The 21,844-nt window shown below is 39.9% G+C and overlaps 1 protein-coding gene across 29 annotated transcripts in view; it reads left to right on the top strand.

Moving 5' to 3' along the window:
- The window catches only part of ANK2 (ankyrin 2), a 290,860-nt gene that overhangs the window by 63,859 nt on the left and 205,157 nt on the right, over positions 1-21,844 (top strand). For all 29 annotated transcript variants that reach the window (XM_089691815.1, XM_089691824.1, XM_089691825.1 and 26 more), the window contains exon 4: positions 3,273-3,371. In XM_089691815.1, coding sequence (XP_089547941.1) covers positions 3,273-3,371 — 99 coding nt within the window. The remainder of the gene's footprint in view (positions 1-3,272; positions 3,372-21,844) is intronic.

Here is a 21,844-nt window from a genome sequence, read left to right as displayed (position 1 = left end):
CTCAGTCAATGAGGAGGGAGAGTCCCCATACAGCTGATGCTCCAGTTCACATCAACGGATCAGGGTTGGTTCAGATACGGATTGGGGGTGCTGCACTCAGAAGGTTTTTTATCTTCATGCATAGAATGCATGAAGGTGAAAAACCTTGAGCCTGTAGAACCACTTGAAGTGCTGTGTTTCTTGAAACTTTTAGAAATAGGAATTGGTTAGGTTTCATAGAGAATTTGTTATAAAACAGATTTCTTATGGCAGGAGGGACATTTTTAGGGATAGGCAAGCTAAGTGGTTGCATAATGTGAAAAACAGCCAAGTAAAATTTATGAGTCAGATGAGATTAAGGCAAATAAATAATATGTGGCATAAATAAGTGCACCCCAACAGATTTGTCAGAAAACCTTAACTTTCCTTTCAGAATCAACATTTTCAATGGGCACTATACTACAAAATAGTATGTGAAAAACCTACAGCGCAATGGATAACCTATCTACCAAATATTGCAGCTAACATGTATAGTGTTCCCACATATAAATAATAACCAAAAGAATGCAGCACAATAATAGTAACTCACAAATATTGCTAAATAATATAAACATGCAAATGTGAATAATGAAACATAAATCTTGCTGTGTGACAGTAATATGAAATTAAATACCCATATCTGTGCATAAACTGTGCTACATTCAAAAATCTCAATGATGCACCATTCCTTTGTTGCTTCCCATACTTCACTTGTGCTGTTGCAACATGTCTGCTGTGCATCTAATATCACCAACAAGTGTCCGAATAATATAATAACACAATCCTGGTGAACCGTCCCTTTAAGACCTCTGTGCTCCGAGTGCATATGTGCAATCACTTCACTGCGTACATTCATCTAGTGCTTGTGTGTGACCCCCCCAGTGCTTTATCCACCTCCGACACACCTATGCGCTCACCTTATGGATTGACCCAAAAAGTCAGGTCAAACCACGCCTTTCCCTTTAACCTGGGTGGGTATGCTGGTACACAGATCTCCAACTCCTTCTGCACCTCTAAACTCCAAAATGCTCCACAGATAAATGAAAACAATGCTCCAAATGGTGAAGTATATCAAAATGTGTAAAAATGTATTAAAACACTGTAAAATATTGCACTCACATTCATTTGTGTCCACCTGGGACACTACAGGATCAAGGGCTCTCTATATACTGTATTTCATGAATGAACTGCATAGATCCCTTATTGAAGATGGAGGTACATGCACTTCCGGCTCTACGGCTTGACATCATCGGCGCACCCTACGCGTTATGTCTTGACATGTGACTTCATCAGGAATGTACTCCTGATGAAGTCACATGTCATGACGTAACACGTAGGGTGGGGCTGCATGAGTGCTGCTGGTGTCGGGGAGCTGCATTTCATTGATGGTATCATAAATTCAGAGATGTACTGCTCTATGTTGAAAGAGAAGATGCTACCATCCCTCTGTGCCCTTGGTTGTTGTGCACTTTTCCAGAATGACAATGATCCAAAACACACCCTGAAGAAAAGCAGGGTGAAAGTGATTCAGTGGTCAAGTTCCTGATCTGAAACCAGTCGAACACCTATGGGAAATTCTGAAGAGACAAGTTGAGCATCATTCTCCATCCAGCATCCAGGCTCTAAAAGAGGTCGTTCTTGAATAATGGAAAACGATAGATGTTGCAATACATAGCAAACTTGTTCATTCCATGCCTAGAAGACTTGATGCTGTCCTTACAAATCATGGAGGTCATACAAAATACTAAATGTAGTAGTTTTTGTTGTGGGGTGTATTCATTTTTGCATCAACTAATTTGAGTAAAACTGAAGATTTTGTAATCTAAGTTATATTATTAACCTTACTATCATGTAATGAGCTAAATAAATGTTCTATAAAACTCAGTTTTGACAACATTTTGGAAATTGTTCTTGTGTTCATTGAGATATTGAATAACATCTCATTTATGCGGAGCGCTGTATGTACAGGGGAATTGATTTATTACAACTGCATAGCAGTCCCTACCCATTTTTGTTTGACCAGGGCAGCAACAGCCTTTTGGGGGAAAAAAACTGTAAAAAGCAAATCTGTTATATATTTGTAAGAAAAAATGTTGTGATTTCGGATAAAAAAGTGTAATGTGGGACCATTCAGTCCCAACAACTGGAGAAGCTGGAGTTTTCCACAGTTTTCATTGTGATGAATCCGCTAGCTTTCCAGAGATTCTCATTATGTCATCATCAGATAGCAGGAGGTGATAGAGGAGTGAGGGAGGAAGGGTAGGAGGAGAAGGAGGTAGAAGAAGAGGTGAAGACAGAATGGGAGGTGTGGTATTGGTAGAAGGTAGGGGAAAGGAGGAATATCTCACATTAGCAAGGCCTGCCAGCTGCTGCCTTCATGTAGCAGCACCTTTACCTTTTAGGCTTGCCTGTCAGAGTATTTATGTTTTTGGGGGAAGGGGAACAGCCTATGGTCATTGGACTATACATTTAATTTTTGCTGCTGCCTGCTCTGTCACCTGGCTATTGGATCCCCCCCCCCTCCTTCATTTGCTGCTGACTGCCCTTCTCCCTGAGTGGTGGAAGAGCAGGCAGCCTATGGTCATAAAAGTAGGGTAAAGCCTGAATACAGCTAGTGAGGGTTAGACAGCAAAGCATAGCATTATTATTAAAGTGAAAACTGTGGAACTGAATAAATGATAATCTCCTCCAAACTATAGGCACTGCAAGGTTTATATCAAATGTTATTAGAGCTGCAGTTATTGAGATAGTCTATTATTGCATTGCATTTGCCCAATTTTGAGTGCTGTGTTTCTATCTGCTTTAGTTACTTGACTAGTGCCAGGGATAAACCAGAGGCCATGAAATATTCTTGGAATCCCTGATGTACTGCATTATTCTAAATGATCTAAATGATGCCTGTTATTTGTTCTCAGTTTTTTTTGTAAACGTATAGTAAATGTAGTAAACGAATTCATAAGCAGGTAAATAAGCATTTCGGAGAATCCTGTCCACGTTCTGTTGCGATACAATGGTTGTAAGGAAAAATTGTTTTTGTGTTGGTAATTTTTTGAAAATGAAGGCTGGCTTAAGATAGATATATAACAATCTGTTTTAAGACCATTAAATTACATAATGGCTTTTCTATTTTTCTATCTATCTTATCGTATCTAATATAATAAATAATATAATATAAATATCAGTAAAAACACATTTTTCTTTATTTATTATATAAAACATAGGAACTGTGATAATAGTGTTTTATATCTTTACAGAAAGGGAACACTGCGCTGCACATTGCTTCTCTGGCTGGGCAGGTAGAAGTGGTGAAGACTCTGGTCAAGCAAGGAGCCAATATCAATGCGCAGTCCCAGGTACTGTGTTACATGTGACCTTGTAATTTTATTTGATTACCTGTACTGTTATAATAATTATTGTAATATGAATTTATAATGGTAAAATTCCAGAATCAAGACTGATTTCTAATTAGATGTCTAATTGAATTACAACACATGCTAAGTATGACATATTTATCAAACAAGCCTAACTTCAATTGCTTCTTTTACTTGCGTTTTTTAAACAGTCACTTAGTAGCAGTCCCGGGGAAAAAATATAGGGTAGCTTCTAAAATCCAAAGTCCACATTTATTCTAACTGTCCATTTTATAAATGATCTAGAATTAAATTTTTGTACCAAGGCAGTTTTTTTTAAATGTGGCACTACATATACAATAAAAATTAAAAATGTCTGCATATGAATGATACAAGTAGAAAAAAAAAAAGAAAAGCAAAATAAATAGGCTAGGGAAGAGGGGGATTTATGATTAAAAAAAACTAATTAGGGTTAACAGGAGTTTAATTTTTATTTAGGTTTTCTAGGACTCAAATTATGTGCAGATCAAAGACAGTATTCGATTACATATAACACTGCTTTATGAACGTGGTCTTTATGAGAAAGGGGCTGGAGAAACTCCCCTGATTAGCAATTAAGTTTGGTTAGGGGCAAAGTACTGTGTGCAATAATTTGATCCGCATGTAACAATAGAGGCAAAGTATTGTGCACAATAATTTAATATGCACATAACAATAATGTATGAACTAAGACCAAGAAGCTGGGGAAGCTGTGAGAAAGAGGATTGCAAACCATCCCCTGACTAGGAATGAAGTTTGGTTAGAGGCAAAAGAATTTTGCTCTTTCCACAACACTAATATATGAGTGAAGGCTGCAATTGTACCATTCATTTGTAAATTAATAAAAAGCAGGACCTAACATAAGGGTAATTAGTATAAAGTTTAGTTAGAGGCACAAGTATTCTCTGGAACATTAGGGGGCTCGGGGTCCAGTGAGACAAAACCAGAAAAGTCTGCAGGTACCTTTATACTAACCTTCACAATACCAACTGCATTCAACAGGCTGAGCATTGTTGCAAACCATGTGTATCCCTGCATCCCTTTATGGTCATAACATACTGTACTGTAGTGTTTCTAATAAATAAAGTGAGTCTATTTGCGAAAAAGATTCCTGACTTTACTGATCAGCAGGGCCGCTGTTAGAAATCACAGGGCATATTATTATTATCATTATTTTCCACCTGGCAGTACTAGGGTCGTTGGTTCGAATCCCAGCCACGGCACCACCTGCCTGGAGTTTGCATGTTCTCCCTGTGCCTGCGTGGGTTTCCTCCGGGTACTCTAGTTTCTTCCCACAATCCAAAGACATGCTGGTAGGTTAATTGGATCCTGTCTAAATTGGCCCTAATATGTGTATGTATGAATGTAAGTTAGGGACCTTAGATTGTACACCCCCTGAGGGTTAGAGACTGATGTGAATGTACAATATATATGTGTAAAGCGCTGCGTAAATTGACAGCACTATATAAGTACCTGAAAAAAATACATTTGCGGAAACAAGCATAACATAACATACAAATCTCCTGTTAATTCTAAAAGATAAAAGTGTATTGAGTTAATAAATAAAGCTCTGTGTGTGAATTAGGTATTGGGGCTTATTCACATGAGTACTGTGACCTGTACAGTGTGAATCAGTGCAACTTATGTTACACTATGTGGATGCAGTAGTTGTAAAAACACAGCCACAGGTCCACAGGCATGTGGGTGAAGGTGTATGGCCATGAACACAGACAGTGTGCATTTGGAGCCAGTCACCCACACCTGAACACCTGTAAGATTAGGACATGTGGCTGTGTTCTTACAGCGACTGAGTCCCCATAGAGTAATAGGTGGCTCCAGCCGCACAAACAAACCGCTATTTCACACTGTATGGGGCCAGAGAACTTGTGTGAACGAGCCCTTAATTATGCATTTCTTATTTTATTGTATTTTACAATTTTATTTGAAGTAGTTGTTACATTTCTAAACAGCCTTGTTAGGGGGGGTGGCTTTGGGGAAATAGCTGAGTCTATACCAGGGGTGGACTGACCATTTGGAAACTCGGCATTGCCCGAGGGCCCGGGGTCAGTAGGGGGCCCCATGAGATGCCCCTGGTACCTTTTTCATAGGCTTTTTTGAGTTTGGGCAAGGACACAGGGGCCCCATGATCCCCTATTGCCCAGGGGCCCCATGAGTTGTCAGTCCGCCCCTGGTCTATACAGATCCCTGATGTGTCACTTCTGAAAGTGATTGGAGAACACAGTCCTCAACCTCTATCTCTGCAGCCTCAGCTGCACAGAATCAATGAACAGGAAGTTCACAACTTCCTGTTTATTCACAAACTAAAGTATAGTAGACAAACAGTTTACTATGCTTTAGTTATGAATGAACACAGAGGGAATTGGTACTGATCACTCGCTGGGTTCATTCTGAAAAGGAATTGGCTGGTAAATATGACATATTCACTTGCTCCACCCCGCTCTCCATCTTGATTCCCTGTGCCCCATAGCATCTGGCAGGAGGGAGAGATGGGGAAGCTGGCAACGCTGCACGTATTGGGGGGGGGCAGCAGAAGGAAGGGGAACCTGGACATGAGGGGTGATCGATGCAGTAGGGTTGGAGTTTTCTAGAACTGATACCCCATAGTTCCCCCTGCAGCAGCTGAAAGCCAGTGAAAGAGGAGGAGAAGCTGGCCTTCAGCTGCTGCAAGGGGGAACTGCAGGGGTTCAGTTCTAGTTAATGTCACGCCTGCTACACCAATCACCCCCTTCGGTCCAGGTTCCACTTCCTTCTGCTTGCCAGCTGTCCAGGCCCCCCTGTTGAGTTGATGGAACACAGGCCCCGTACAGGTACCCCTTCTTTTGGGGCCCTGCTGATTAGTAATACTACCCTATGTAATTTTCTCACGACACAAATTCTTTACTTATGTAATAGTAAACAACAGCTCCTATATTATTAATTGGCTTGACGTTATGACAAATGCTGTGTCATAGAGTTTGAAGTGCTGAAGGCTGTCTGTCAAGGATCCATAGGATGAACTCTAAACTGAAACATTACACAGTGATCTTTAGCAAGTTGCTTTTATGCCCCTGAATGACTGGAAATGCAGTGTGGTAACTTGTGCACTGGTGACATGTAACTAAGAGACAGAATTTGCCTTCAGCCTAAGATTTATATTCATTACTTCTCAGTAAGCACATAGCAGATGGCATGTTTACTCCTTGGAAGGTGTATACGTTACATTCACCCTGCAGTAAGAAAAATTGAAAGTTATATAGTACACATTGGAAGGAAATCCTGTAGTGCTGACTTCCGTCTGTCTTCAGACAACAGCACAATTTTGACTAATACAATGCAATTTGGTATGTACCAACATTCAGTGAACCCCATCTCGTACTGCGAAACAGCCTTCATCCCTCTATCCCCTACTAAATACAATGAAGTCTGGTGAAATTTTGCAAACCTTGAAGTTTGTGAGTATGAGGATTCAATACTGAGTCTGGGAGGTATGTTAAATCCTGACATGACTTCGCACATATGTGATCATACCTGTTGGTTGATGCTAGTCATACGTGCTTCAATTGTGCATTTTTGTTTTGTTTTAGATTCAATTATATTTTTCAGTAAGGAATGGAATATTTTATTCAGCCTGTATTCAAGTGATCATATTATGTTGTTGGCCTCTACTGTACAGTGCATTGGGGTGCCAATAATAATGAAGGGCACTGAAATGCACCACATATAAAACAGTGCATTGCAGTAAAATATGCAAGTGTTAATGGGCCCTAAAGCATGGATCCTCACCTATGAAATCATAATGAATGGCACTGAAATGCACCATATATAAAACAGTGCATTGCAGTAAAATATGCAAGTGTTAATGGGCCCTAAAATATGGATCCTCACCTATGCAATCATAATAAATTGCACTGAAATGCACCACATATAAAACAGTGCATTGCAGTAAAATATGCAAGTGTTAATGGGCCCTAAAGCATGGATCCTCACCTATGCAATCATAATGAATGGCACTGAAATGCACCACATATAAAACAGTGCATTGCAGTAAAATATGCAAGTGTTAATGGGCCCTAAAGGATGGATCCTCACCTATGCAATCACAATGAATGGCACTGAAATGCACCACATATAAAACAGTGCATTGCAGTAAAATATGCAAGTGTTAATGGGCCCTAAAGGATGGATCCTCACCTATGCAATCACAATGAATGGCACTGAAATGCACCATATATAAAACAGTGCATTGCAGTAAAATATGCAAGTGTTAATGGGCCCTAAAGGATGGATCCTCACCTATGCAATCACAATGAATGGCACTGAAATGCACCATATATAAAACAGTGCATTGCAGTAAAATATGCAAGTGTTAATGGGCCCTAAAGCATGGATCCTCACCTATGCAATCATAATAAATGGCACTGAAATGCACCACATATAAAACAGTGCATTGCAGTAAAATATGCAAGTGTTAATGGGCCCTAAAATATGGATCTTCACCTATGAAATCATAATAAATTGCACTGAAATGCACCACATATAAAACAGTGCATTGCAGTAAAATATGCAAGTGTTAATGGGCCCAAAAGCATGGATCCTCACCTATGCACTGTATCTGGGAGGTGCAAACTCTGTGTCTGGGGGCAAAAAATAACACACAGTCAAACATCTGGTGTAATGATTGAGCAGATAACATGATTGACATGATTTTAGACTTGAACTGATGTTCATCATTGTATAGGGGGAAAAAGATTGTCCTGACCAGTGAAGAAACATTCAGGGATGAATATCTAGTGTTCATGTAATCTTATATCTGATTTAGATTCATCTACTTTGTATATTTAGGATGACATAGGTGTTTCATTTTCATTTCATTTTTTACTTGCTTGATTTAAAAAAAAAACTTTTGCCTATACAAATACATATACTTTGGGATAAGGGATTTTAGAGATGAGAAGCTGAAATGTAACAGTAGAATGTATGATTTGGCAATTATGAGATGAATAATTTCGTAAAAAGCAAGCAGTAAGTGGTGGAGTAAGCCATACTTTTAGAAGGTGTTGTTTTTAAGATAAAATCATTTTTTTAAAGTTAGTCTATATACTTGTATCTATGATGCAGCTTTTTATACAATAACATTGATAAGATTTTGAATTTGTTTCTGCAAATGTTTTATAGCTAAGATAATTGTTCATGTTGGGCTCATTCATGGCAATATGAGAACCTGATATAAGAAGTTTTCGCAGCAGCTATTGCAGATAAGGCTGTATTCACACCTACACGTCGTGTTTTTGGGTGTTTTTTAGATGTTTTGTCATGCGTTTTTGTACAGCTTTTTTGAACTTTGGCCTTTTTTATTAGCCAATAGAGAAAAATATAATCAGTTTCATCATTTGTTGCTATGCTTTTTAGCTTTTTCATTGGCTTTGGCTTCTTCCTGGTGTTTGTTTATTTATTTTTTTTATTTGTTTATGTATTTATTCATTTGTATATTTATTGCTAAGGCTGAAGGGCAAGAGGGGTTAGGATTAGGGGTTAATGGAGCAGCACAGTGGCTAAATGGTTAGCACTTCCACCTAGCAGTACTAGGGTTGTTGGTTCAAATCCCAACCACAGCACCGCCTGCCTGGAGTTTGCATGTTCTCCTTGTGCCTGCATGGGTTTCCTCCGGGAACTCCAGCTTCCTCCCACACTCCAAAGACATGCTGTTGGGTTAATTGGCTCCTGTCTAAATTGACCCTAGTATGTGTATGGATGAATGTGAGTTAGGGACTTTAGATTGTACACCCCTTGAGGGTTAGGGACTGATGTGAATGTACAATATATTTGTAAAGCGCTGCATAAATTGATGGCGCTATGTAAGTTCATGAAATAAATAAATGTTCTATTTATTTATTATTATTGATTTTATTTTCATGTACCTAAACTCATGAAAACATGCCCATTGCACATTTCACTGCATTTCTGTGGGGAAAAAAAATGCTTAAAAAAACACACCAACCAGCACAAATTGAACTACAATAGTACCTTCAAAACTTGTTGAGCTTCAGGTGACTTGAAGTGGAAATGTAAAGCAACTCCATAGAAATGTATTGAATTCTCCGGCAGCGTTTTGGGGCGTTGGGCTTCGAGATACAAAATACTCAGGTGTAAATGGGGCCTAAAGGTGGCTAAGCTGGTTATTGATGGTAAAGGATTAATTTTTTTCCTATTGAAGATTGTGTATTTTATTACCTTTTAAAGCAAGTAAGTGATGTGCAAGTAAAAAGTACTAGAACTGAAAAAGTCCAGGAAGGGGGCAAATACATTTTGAAAACACAGTGATAATGTACAGTGAACATCAAAAATCCCAAATGGCTGCACTCCCAACAGATCCACTTTATTGAGAGAGAAAATGCCAACATGCAGAATCCCATATGGTAGGTGAACAAGAGCAAGGTTGACATGTTCTCCCATCATGTGATTTTGCCTGTTGGAATTTTATCTCTCAATAAAGTGGATCTGTTGGTGTGCAGCTGTCCGGGATTTTCCTTGTTCACTGTGCAGCCTGCAAGCTGGGCAAACACCCTGTTGGCAGATGTGTGGGGTATAGTTGGCATGGACCGACCTGGAGCAGTGGCTCTTCAGTAATAATGTACACTTACCCACAAAAACTAGTCAAAACATTTTAAGTAAATTAGGTAAGGTACTTTGCATATTGTCAAGAATTGATGCACTGTTATTAAATGCTTGTTGGAACTTTGTACTTAATGGCAGTTAATAAGCCGTAACATTTTTTAAATGAATTTTTCTTGCTGGTTCAAACTTGTATGTTCTTAACAATTATATTATATTATACTGTACATGTTCATACTGATATTTGATCAGCAAAATAAGAACAAAGTTTTGGCATCATACCAGTCATCTCATACAGTCATGGCCGAAATTGTTGGCACCCTTGATATTTCTCCAGGAAATCATGTATTTCTCACGAAACGTATTGCATTAACACATGTTTTGCTATACACATGTTTATTCCCTTTGTGTGTATTGGGACAAAACAAAAAAAGGGAGGAAAGAAAGCAAATTCGACATAATGTCACACAAACCTCCAAAAATGGGCTGGACAAAAGTATTGGCACCCTTTCACAACTGCGGATAAATAAGAATGTTACAAGCATGTGATGCTCCTGTAAACTCACCTGGGGCAAGTAACAGGTGTGGGCAATATAGAAATCACACCTGAAAGCAGATAAAAAGGAGAGACGTTCACTTAACCTTTGCATTGTGTGTCTGTCTGTGCCACACTAAGCATGGACAACAGAAAGAGGAGACGAGAACTGTCTGAGGACCTGAGAACCAAAATTGTGGCAAAATATCAACAATCTCAAGGTTACAAGTCCATCTCCAGAGAACTAGATTTGCCTTTGTCCACAGTGCGCAACATTATCAAGAAGTTTGCAACCCATGGCACTGTAGCTAATCTCCCTGGTCGTGGACGGATGAGGAAAATTGATGAAAGATTGCAACGCAGAATAGTCCGGATGGTGGATAAGCAGCCCCAAACATGTTCCAAAGACATTCAAGCTGTCCTGCAGGCTCAGGGAGCATCAGTGTCAGCGCGAACTATCCGTCGACATTTAAATGAAATGAAACGCTATGGCAGGAGACCCAGGAGGACCCCACTGCTGACACAGAGACATAAAAAAGCAAGACTACAGTTTGCCAAAATGTACTTGAGTAAGCCAAAAGCCTTCTGGGAAAACGTCTTGTGGACAGATGAGACCAAGATAGAGCTTTTCGGTAAAGCACATCATTCTACTGTTTACCGAAAACGGAATGAGGCCTACAAAGAACAAAACACAGTACCTACGGTAAAATATGGTGGAGGTTCAATGATGTTTTGGGGTTGTTTTGCTGCCTCTGGCACTGGGTGCCTTGACTGTGTGCAAGGCATCATGAAATCTGAGGATTACCAAAGGATTTTGGGTCGCACTGTAGGGCCCAGTGTCAGAAAGCTGGGTTTGCGTCCAAGATCCTGGGTCTTCCAGCAGGACAATGACCCCAAACATACGTCAAAAAGCACTCAGAAATGGATGGCAAAGAAGCGCTGGAGAGTTCTGAAGTGGCCAGCAATGAGCCCAGATCTAAATCCCATTGAACACCTGTGGAGAGATCTTAAAATTGCTGTTGGGAAAAGGTGTCCTTCCAATAAGAGAGACCTGGAGCTGTTTGCAAAGGAAGAGTGGTCCAAAATTCCGGGTGAGAGGTGTCAGAAGCTTATTGATGGTTATAGGAAGCGACTGATTTCAGTTATGTTTTCCAAAGGGTGTGCAACCAAATATTAAGTTAAGGGTGCCAATACTTTTGTCCAGCCCATTTTTGGGGTTTTGTGTGACATTATGTCATATTTGCTTTTCTGCCTCTGTTTTATATTTGTTCCAATACATACAAAGGGAATAAACATGTGTATAGCAAAACATGTGTTAATGCAATACCTTTTTTGTGTGAAATACTTGATTTTCAGGAAAAATATCAAGGGTGCCAACAATTTCGGCCATGACTGTATAACTTGTTTTGTGGTTTTATAACCACAGCATTACCACTCGTAGTCTCTTCAGGATAGTGGCTAAGCCTATTGTCATTTTATCATCAGAACAATTGAACAGGGATGAGTGTTCAGGAATTTGGTTCCCAGCAAAGTCACTCTTGGGATCATTTAAGCCACAAACAGCATGTATTGGCAGGTCTTTCCGTATATCTGGTGTGTGGCATGAGCAGGATTAAAATAATTGTGATTGCTCGGTTTAAAGTTTAAACTAAAGCATGATCACAGCCACCAGTAATTTAACAGTGGAGAAATCTTCATGTGGTTATGAATAACCTAGCCACAGGGGATTTTCATTGAATTATTGTGGAACTCCGCCAATAATGTTTTGTAGTTTATCAGCACACACTGTACATAGTCCTCAGCTGTAGAGGTCATAGTGAGAAATACAGACTCACAATCTGGCATTATGGCTGTATAAATGTGGGTCATACAGCATCATGGAAGAGAAGGGCTTAGTGTTACCAGCCGCTCCCTCTGTAACCCACAACCATACATTCTGGTGTACCTGATGTAGGGGAAGTGTTAGATTGTTAGGGAACATGTACCCGAAAGGGAATTACACTTACAAGTCAGTCAAATGTATCATGCTTTCAGGTCTTCTGTGTTACTTTCACTTGCTTCTTAGTGAGTTTACTCAAGCTGCTTCTGAATTGCTCTGAAATGCTTCTGAGTTGCTCCTGTGTTTAGTTTGACATGGATGGAAAAGAAAAGCAGCTCAAATGCCAGCATACGCAAACCCTTACAAAGACTTTACTAATTTGTTAGGGATTCACAATTTAGATTGGAAGAATTATTCTTTAAGAAAAGTAATACAATAGCAAATATAAAAGATTAAGGAGAACTCTGTGTAACACATAATATGTGGAAAGTAAACATAACAGACAGCAGTAAAACCCATCCTTATCAACAGTTAAAGTGTTACTAAACTCACAACAGTAAAATCAGTCTGTATATGCAGTAAAGCATGCTTGATATACTCACTGTGGAGCCTAAGGGGTTAATCCTCTGCATTTTGTAAAAAGGCTGTTTAATCCTGACTTCTCTGATCCTCCCCTTCTTCCAGTGTCCCTCTCTTATCTCCTCACAAGACACATTGTGTGGAGTCACTCTGCACATGCTCAGTTTGGTGTGTATTGCTAGAGAGTTTTTTTTTCTTGGAAGAGTGCATGTGATCAGCACAGGGCCAATCAGCACTGTCCAGACAGAGTTCAGGGGTTCTGCATCCTCCTAGAGCAGAGAACAAACTCCTCCTACAAGCTTTAACCAGTGCTTGGCTGAACACTGATAGAAGTCACAAAACTGCTCTAACTGCTGATGAGAAAAGGTTTTTAGCAATTTATACTTACTAAAATAATTGCATTTCTATGTTCTGTGTACTGTAGGAGACCGGATATAGTGAATGCAGGGTCCTCGGTTTAGTAACACTTTAATGCAACCTTTTCTTTAAGAATAATGGGGCTGCCATTGTTGGCCCACTTCTGAAAATGCTCGTTTTTAACTGTTATGCTCACCCTATGACTTCAAAACTTTAAGTCATTGACATTCATCAAAAAGGATACAGAGCGTGAGTAAAAAAAAATAAAATAATCCAAAAGAGTTTAAATCTTCTGTCAGATTTTAAATGCTGTCTGTGTCTCCATGGAGATGGTTTTCTCTAAAAATATATCAAAAGCCCAAACTTTTTTTAAAACTTTGTAGAGAGTAGGAAATAGTTAAAGTCTCATGAGGAATTTTTTTCCATCTCTGTCCCATTGGAGAGAATTCACTTTACTTTCTCTTAGATAGTTTTCGAAAAGCAACTGTCTCCATAGGACAGTTTCCCCTCTATTCCTGTTCTAGAGACAGTTAAGCCTTTTGGGTGTAACACTACTTACACAGGAGCTGCTTGGTAGATTGGGTTCTCTGTTCTTCTGTCACAACTTTGAGAACAACCTCTGCCCCACCTGCACACAACTATAATTCAGTATCAGAAAGCAAACATCTAACTGGTTAGTGGTAAAGAAATCCAATATATTGTCACAGTTTGAAGTAAATGGTAGTATGTACATAAAAGAGCAAGTAAAGAATTAGGTCAGTCACAGTTCACTAGAAGATATGATCACCAGGTTATAGCAGCTTAGAATGGAGTTCTATGTGGCTAAGTTTGAGTAAACCTGGTAACCCCCAAAATCAGAACTAGGCAATTGAATGGGTAACATGATCAATGCTACAATAACTTCTCTGTAACCAGTATGCTATAACTGCTGTAGTGTGAACTCTATATGAATGACAGCAATGAAATACTCCCTAAGAAGGTACCTCTTATGAACAACAGGCAAAGTTCTTGTGAAGCAACTATCTGAGGGAGCAGTCCTTAGCCTTAATTCTTCAGCTTGCCAGCATTAGGGCCCAGACTTTACGGTGGTGCACATGAGTACAGTCCCAATAAAGTCTGTATGCATTAAATAATGCTGCTAGTTAGATAGCAAGTCCCTGTGTGCTTAGTCTCTGCTAACAGCAACTGGTTAATGGCAGCAGTGTCCTCTAACCAATCCAAGCAATACAGCCATGTTGGTCCTGTTGTTCAGGTGTTAGCTCGCTTCCTGGTTTGCCTGAGGCAACTCTGGCCCTCAACACCCTGGTTAACAGTGCTCCGATCTCTGGCTTAGGCTGCAGACTTGTGGCAAGACGATGTACAAACAGGCGTTGTAATGCGCACACTCCTCACAGCAAAGAGAGAGAATGTCCGGGCTTCCCAGGAAAATGCAGCCCTTTCTCCTTCTCACAACAGTCTCCCTCTGGAAGTGTTCTCCAGTCCATTAACTGTTATAACAGAGTTCCCTTCAAAAACTATATCTCCCATGGTTCACTGCTGTAAAAATGAAGGTCTCTTGAACTCCTTCTGCTTGTCAGCTCCCCCTGGTGGGTGAAGATGAGGTAGTGTTAACCCATTCAGCCTTAAGTCCAGTGGAGACACTGAAAGCACTGGAACACAGCATCCTAAATTTGAATCAAGACGGTATCTCAAATAAACATATAAACCTATCCCCTGAAAGCATATAAGTCTTACTTTCACCCTTGAAAGTGTAATAAATGATAATACCTCAATATGCTCACCCTATAGCCAAAGCAAACAAGTTCTAAACTAAATAAATACATAGTTATACATAGTTTATTTAGTTTAGCACTTGTTTGCTTCAGCATTCTAAATTGCTTCCTGTCTCTAGCCAAGCACCTGGCAACATGTTTTTTTCATTTAACTTTGAGCCCTCATGCACATGGGACGTTTTGATAACGCTGGTAACGTTAGCTGTGTAAAGTAACCTTAAAAACATGAGTTTTGCAGCTTTTTTTTTAGCGTTTTTGCATTAGCGTTTAGTGGCATTTTGCCGTGATTAGCGGTATTTTCCCACGTTATTACGTGCTTGCGGTTTCTAGCATTTTTTTTTACCCAAAAAAGTCCAAAAACGCTGGTTTGTGGCCTTTTACCGCATTTTGCTGTGTTTTTCAGCGTTTTTTCATTATTAGAGTGTTTTGACAGCTAAAAACTCCTCTAGAAACCCACTAATCCTGGATTTTTTTTCCAGCCAAAAAAACGTCCCAGCCAAAATATGTTGATTACAGTCTGTGTGCATGGACACATAGGATATCATGCTGGGGGGGTTTACTAGCTGTAGAAACAAATGTCAAAAGCCAAAAACAGCCGCTGTAAAAACATCAAGTGTTCATGAGGACTTAGTCAAAGTGACAGTGATAAATGGAGAGTGTGAATCTTCTCAGTGAGGACACTGCAATAAAAACATGACAGAAAAAAGGGCAAACTCATATCGCAGCAAATTTTAAAATCATAAACATTTATTGCAGTAATCCACTCCTGTGAGATAAATGGGAAAATTGCAGTATGCAAAAACCAAGGTGACATCACAAGCCTAGACTCCACCCATCGCATTTCCACTACACAGTCATCATCAGTTTCTCTCCTTCCCTGATGATGACTGTCTGGTGGAAACAAATTGGGCAGAGCCTAGGCTTGTTACGTTACCTTTATTTTTGCCTACTACAATTTCCCCATTTATCTCATGTAGGTGGATGACTGCAATACATTTTTATGGTTTTAAAATGTGCTGCACTATGAGTTTGCTCTTTTTTGTCTCTACCTCATATGCCATATGAATGGAGCCATAGCAGAGCTGAGTAGCTGTGAGAGATATTGTGGCTGGGTCACCACGAGGCACATTTGATCTCTATAAGTTGCAGTCTTTCCATCTGTTTGTCAAAATCAAACCTGCATTGGGGATATTGTGACTGTATCACAGTAAAGTGCAATTGAATTGTTTATTGCGATCTCTCCATCTGGTAAGGACTGTGTGTGCACTGGTGTCATCCACTTGGAGAGAACTTATCATTTGGATTGATTTACAGTTCAATATTGTTAACTTTGGGACTTTTGCACATATATGGACTCTTTTTTATTGATTTTTGATTGTTTTTATTCTTAATTACCTTCATATTTTTGACTGATTTTATTATTAATACATTGTTGCTGTATCTACATTCGTATAAATGGCACCTTAAAGTGAAATTTTGCTAACTTCAATCATCCCATAACAGACAAGCTGAAATCCCTACTCTACCCAGACTTAACCTGACCTAAACTTTCAGTAGGGAAGTGTTAAAGAATAAGTAACACCTTTTTTAGGGTGAAACCTGTAAGATGTTCCCATCCCTGCAGCCTCTCCTCAGTCTGCTGCCTCCCTATGACAGCAAGCCAGGGATCTTTTCCCTGCACTTTCCGTCACTATTTTTTAAAAAAAATGCAGCCCTGCAGAGCTCCACCCACCCGGCAACATCATTCTGTTACAAAGTTCTGTGAATGGAAGAACTACAGCTACGCTGGTGAGCACTCTAGGTAGTTAATTGATCCTTCCTCTCATTAAGCAACTGCCTGCCCGTATGATGTATGGGCAGACAGTGTACTGAGAGAGTCTGCAGGATCCAGGCATTGCACCCGCAATCTGATGATCACGGGTGCAATGCCTTAGAGGGAGGCTGAAATGTAAAAAAAAAAAATGCAAATTTTTTTACCTGCAAAAAGATGTACTTCTATCAGGATTTTTCTGCTGTTTACATTTTTACTGAAGAACAAAGACCTAGAAATGGTCATAGCATATATGGTAGCATCAACCTAAACAAGGCTGCAATAGTCAGGAGTGAAACTCCAGCCTAGGAGAGCAACAGTCCAGATACCCTGTATGCTTCCTTCCCGAAAGGGTAAGCCATGTGAGATGTCCTGCCAACTACATCTTGTCTCCTCTCAGGGAGCCATCCAGCGACCTACCTCTGGCCAACAATTATGGTGACATCTGATGAGAGGTCCAGGAGTATTACCACAAGGATTAGTCTGCATCCTAATACATTCTGCACTCGCCTACACTATTACATACAGTTAGATCTATATATATTTGGACACAGGTTCAATTTTCATACTTTTGGCTCTGTATGCCACCAGAATAAATTTAAACAAAACAATCCAAATGAATTTGAAGTGCAGAGTTTTAATTCAAGGGATTGAACATAAATATCAAGTACAAATTTTAGGAATTGCATCCATTTTTATACACAGTCCCTCCATTTTCAGGGGCTCAAATGTAATTGGACAAATTAATATAATCATAAATAAAATGTTCATTTTTAATATTTTGTTGATAATCCTTTACTGACAATGACTGCCTGAAGTCTGGAACTCATGGACATTACCAAAGACTGGGTTTCCTCCATTCTGATGCTTTGCCAGGCTCTAATTGCAGCTGTCTTCAGTTGCTCTTTGTTTGTGGATCTTTCTGCCTTTAGTTTTGCCTTCAGCAGTTTAAATGCGTGCTTAATTGGGTTGAGATCAGGTGATTGACTCGGCCGTTGCAGCATGTTCCACTTCTTTTTCTTCAAAAGCTCCTGGGTTGCTTTTACAGTGTGTTTTGGATCATTGGCCATCTGTACTGTGAAGCACCGTCCAATCAACTTTGCTGCATTTGGCTGAATCTGGGCTGACAGTATATCTCTAAACACTGTAGAACTCATCTGGCTGTTTCTGTCTTCTGTCACATCATCAATAAACACCAATGACCCAATACCACTGAAAGCCATGCATGCCTATGCCATCACGCTGCCTCCACCATGTTTTACAGATGACATTATCTGCTTTGGATCATGAGCTGTTCCAAGCCTTCTCCACGCTTTTTTCTTCCCATCATTCTGGTACAGATTAATCTTAGAAAAGCATCCAAAGAATGCTTTTCCAGAACTGGTCTGGCTTTTTTAGATGTTTTTTGGCAAAGTCCAATCTGGCTTTTCTATTCTTCAGGCTTATGGTTTGCACCTTGTGGTGAACCCTCTGTATTTGCTCTCGTGAAGTCTTCTCTTGATTGTAGACTTTAACAATGAAATGCCCACCTCCTGGAGAGTGTCCTTCACTTGTCTGGATGTTGTGAATGGGTTTTTCTTTACCATAGAGAGGAGCCTGCGATCATCTACCACTGTTGTCTTCTGTGGACGTCCGTGCCTTTTTATGTTGCTGAGCTCACCAGTGCATTCTTCTTTCCTCAAAATATACCAAACAGTTGATTTGGCCACTCCTAATGTTGCTGCTTTCTCTCTGATGGATTTTTTTTGTTTTTGAAGCCTTACAATGGCCTGTTTCACTTGCATGCACAGCTCCTTTGAACACATGATGTAAGTTCACAGCAATATATTCCAAATGCAAATACCACAGTTAGAATCAACTCCAGACCTTTTAATTAATTAATTGATGAAGAAATAACGAAGGAGTAGCCCACACCTGGGCATGAAACAGTGTTTGATTCAATTGTCCAATTGCTTTTGGTCCCTTGAAAAGGGGGGGGGGTGGCTATTTTAAGAGCTGTAATTCCTAAACCCTTCCTCCAATTTGGATGTACATACCCTAAAATTAAACCCGAGTGTATGCACTTTCAGCCCATATCCATTATATAACTATATGTTTTGGTAAATACCTGAAAAAAATGAAAATTGTGCCTGTGTCCAAATATATATGCACCTAACTGTAGCTAGCAATCAGAATACAGTCAGTTGTAGTCAAGTGAGGCAAAATGTAGAATCTGACTGGTTGCCAGGGGTTGTGCACTTTGCAAGCAAGATATGCCAAACATTAATCTGTAATTATATATACTTTAATTAAACATATTCATTTACACTGCCTAATTTTGTATTACATGTCTGTGTAGATTTTGCACCATACTAGTTTTAAATTTGTTGTGATACTGAATGAAACATTTATAGTTAATGTCCACCATGTTTGTGTGTGTATCAGTTGCTAGGTGCCCAGTTACTGGTAATTTAATCTCTGCATACCAAGACATATAACTCTTGTCATTGCAAATGATCACAGCTGCACGCTCCACACATGCCGCGTGTGAGTGGACTTACTCCCAGGGAACACTCAGCATGTGTTCGACAAAAACCTGAGGCATTTGATTGATGTATAGACTGAAGACGACTAGAAGTCTAAGCCAAATATTCTTGCACTAGCCAATGGATTCTGGCTGGCCATTTGCTGGAAAAAAAGTGGATGGGCAGGAAAAGATGAACCATTTAATTTGACAAATGAACTGACAAAAAAAATATAACCAATACATTTAAAGATGTCTAATTTCTGGGGGCCATTTAATTTTGTATATGTTTCATAAATAGCTGTGTTAACAAATATTCATAATATACCCTTGACAGCTAGCAAATAATGTGCCGACTTTCAGGATCTCCTGTAATGGGATGCCATTGATAGCGAATAGTGATATATTTGTTTTTAGTATTGGGTGCTTGAGCACCCACTAACACTCACATTGCCCTTTCGGGTTCTCATTTTTCGAAAAACCTTATCCAGTTTCAGGGTATCCCATATGCTCATCCCTGTCCAAGTTCATCGTTCCCCCATAAAACACCTACCACCCCAACTAATTATTGAGCCTGTGGAAGTGTGCAGAAGATACCATGTGCCTGGCTGTGGGTGCTGCAAAGGGGGGGGCACCCTCAGGGGTATCGCTGCACATATATGCATGCACATTACCATGTATGTTGACACTCGTTTTAGAAACCCTATTGTCAGATGCTCCATTATAACAAACATCTTTCCTCAAGATTTTATGTAAATTTAATATATTTTATGCATGTCCTGTAAAAGCCTCCCTTGTGTAGACATCTAAAAGGCCTGAGGCTATCTGCGGGCATCCCCATCTTTCATGTGATGTCAGCAGTCCCAACAGACTCAGAGCTGTCACTCAAGTGCTTCTTCCCGGTTTCTACATTAAAGATTATGTAGGGCGAAGGTAGGGGTGAAGTAGCTGGCCCAGCACAGACTGCAATTGGACACTCCCAGAAGAGGAGAGAACTATGTACAATAAATGCAAAGGGAATTTATTTTCCTGAAGTCATTACGTTTTTTTTTTCTAGCAAATTAAAAGGCGCATTGCACGTGAATAATTTATTGAAAGAAAAGACTATGCAAGTAGGGATTTAAAATACTGTATATGATTTTTTTCTGTGCGTTTGCCTTCAATTTTTTAAGTCAATGCCAGGATCTCTTTAATAGTCATTGATGCAAAAAATGGGTCATATACAGTATCTCCCAGAAGTGAGTACACCCCTCATATTTTTGTAAATATTTTATTCTATCTTTTCATGTGACAACACTGAAGAAATGACACTTTGCTGCAATGTAAAGTAGTGAGTGTACAGCTTGTATAACTGTGTAAATTTGCTGTCCCGTCAAAATAACTCAACACAAAGCCATTAATGTCTAAACCGCTGGCAACAAAAGTGAGTACACCCCTAAGTGAAAATGTCCAAATTGGGACCAATTAGCCATTTTCCCTCCCCGGTGTCATGTGATTTGTTAGTGCTACAAGGTCTCAGGTGTGAATTTGGTGTTATCGCTCTCACTCATACTGGTCACTGGATAGAATAAAATATTTACAAAAATGGGAGGGGTGTACTCACTTCTGCGAGATACTGTATGTTTTTGGTGCATAAAAACTCACTAAGGGGTTATAGGAAACTATGCGTCACTGCATCAAAAAATATATGTAAATGGTCCCTTAAGGGAGTTCTTAACACTTAAACCCCCCCCCCCCAACCTTATTACTTATCCTAACACCAAGTTGTAACCTCTAAAGTGAGTTCTTACCACTAAAGCCCCTCCTAACAAATTACACTTAAAGTGCTAAGGCTTACTTGATCTATGAAAGGAGATTGCACAAAGAAGCCCCTTATACTAAATTCTTCTTCTAGAGGACCCTGCTGGGGCTCCCTGCTCCTCCTTCCCTGAGGGTGCGGCTCAGCAAGCAATCACAGTGCAGCTCAGCAACACCCACCTTCTCCAGCCTCATGGGATTTGACTGACAAAAGTAGGAGCCAGTGGCTACTACTGCTCTGATTCTCCTGTGAGACCAGGAAAAGAGAGAAGGTGAACTACCGACGGAGACAACCTTGGCTAAAAAGCGGACTTAGGAAACTGCTTTGGGGGGGGCAGCTAATGGGAGTTTTTTTTTACCTCTAATGCAGAAAATGCATAAAGTTAAAAAACCTTTTGACTTTAGTACCAGTTTAACTTGAAATGGTTGTAAAGGCTTAAGTTTTTGTTACCTTCATACATTCTTTGCATGAAGGTAAAAAACCTTCTGTGTGCTGCTCCCCTCGCAGCCCCCCCCCCGCCATAATACTCACCTGAGCCCCCTCTCAGTCCAGCGATGTTTACAGGAGACTCAGATATCCCAGGTCTTTGTCTCCGCATTGGCTGAGACATAGCTGCGAGAGCCATTGGCTCCCAATCACAGTCAATGAGCCA

This window comes from Staurois parvus, unplaced genomic scaffold (assembly GCF_062004578.1).
Source record: "Staurois parvus isolate SC_StPar_1 unplaced genomic scaffold, SC_StPar_1.0 ptg000572l, whole genome shotgun sequence".
NCBI classification, from domain to species: domain Eukaryota; kingdom Metazoa; phylum Chordata; class Amphibia; order Anura; family Ranidae; genus Staurois; species Staurois parvus.
Note: the sequence above shows the minus strand (reverse complement) of the source record. Positions and strands in the feature narration are given on the sequence as shown.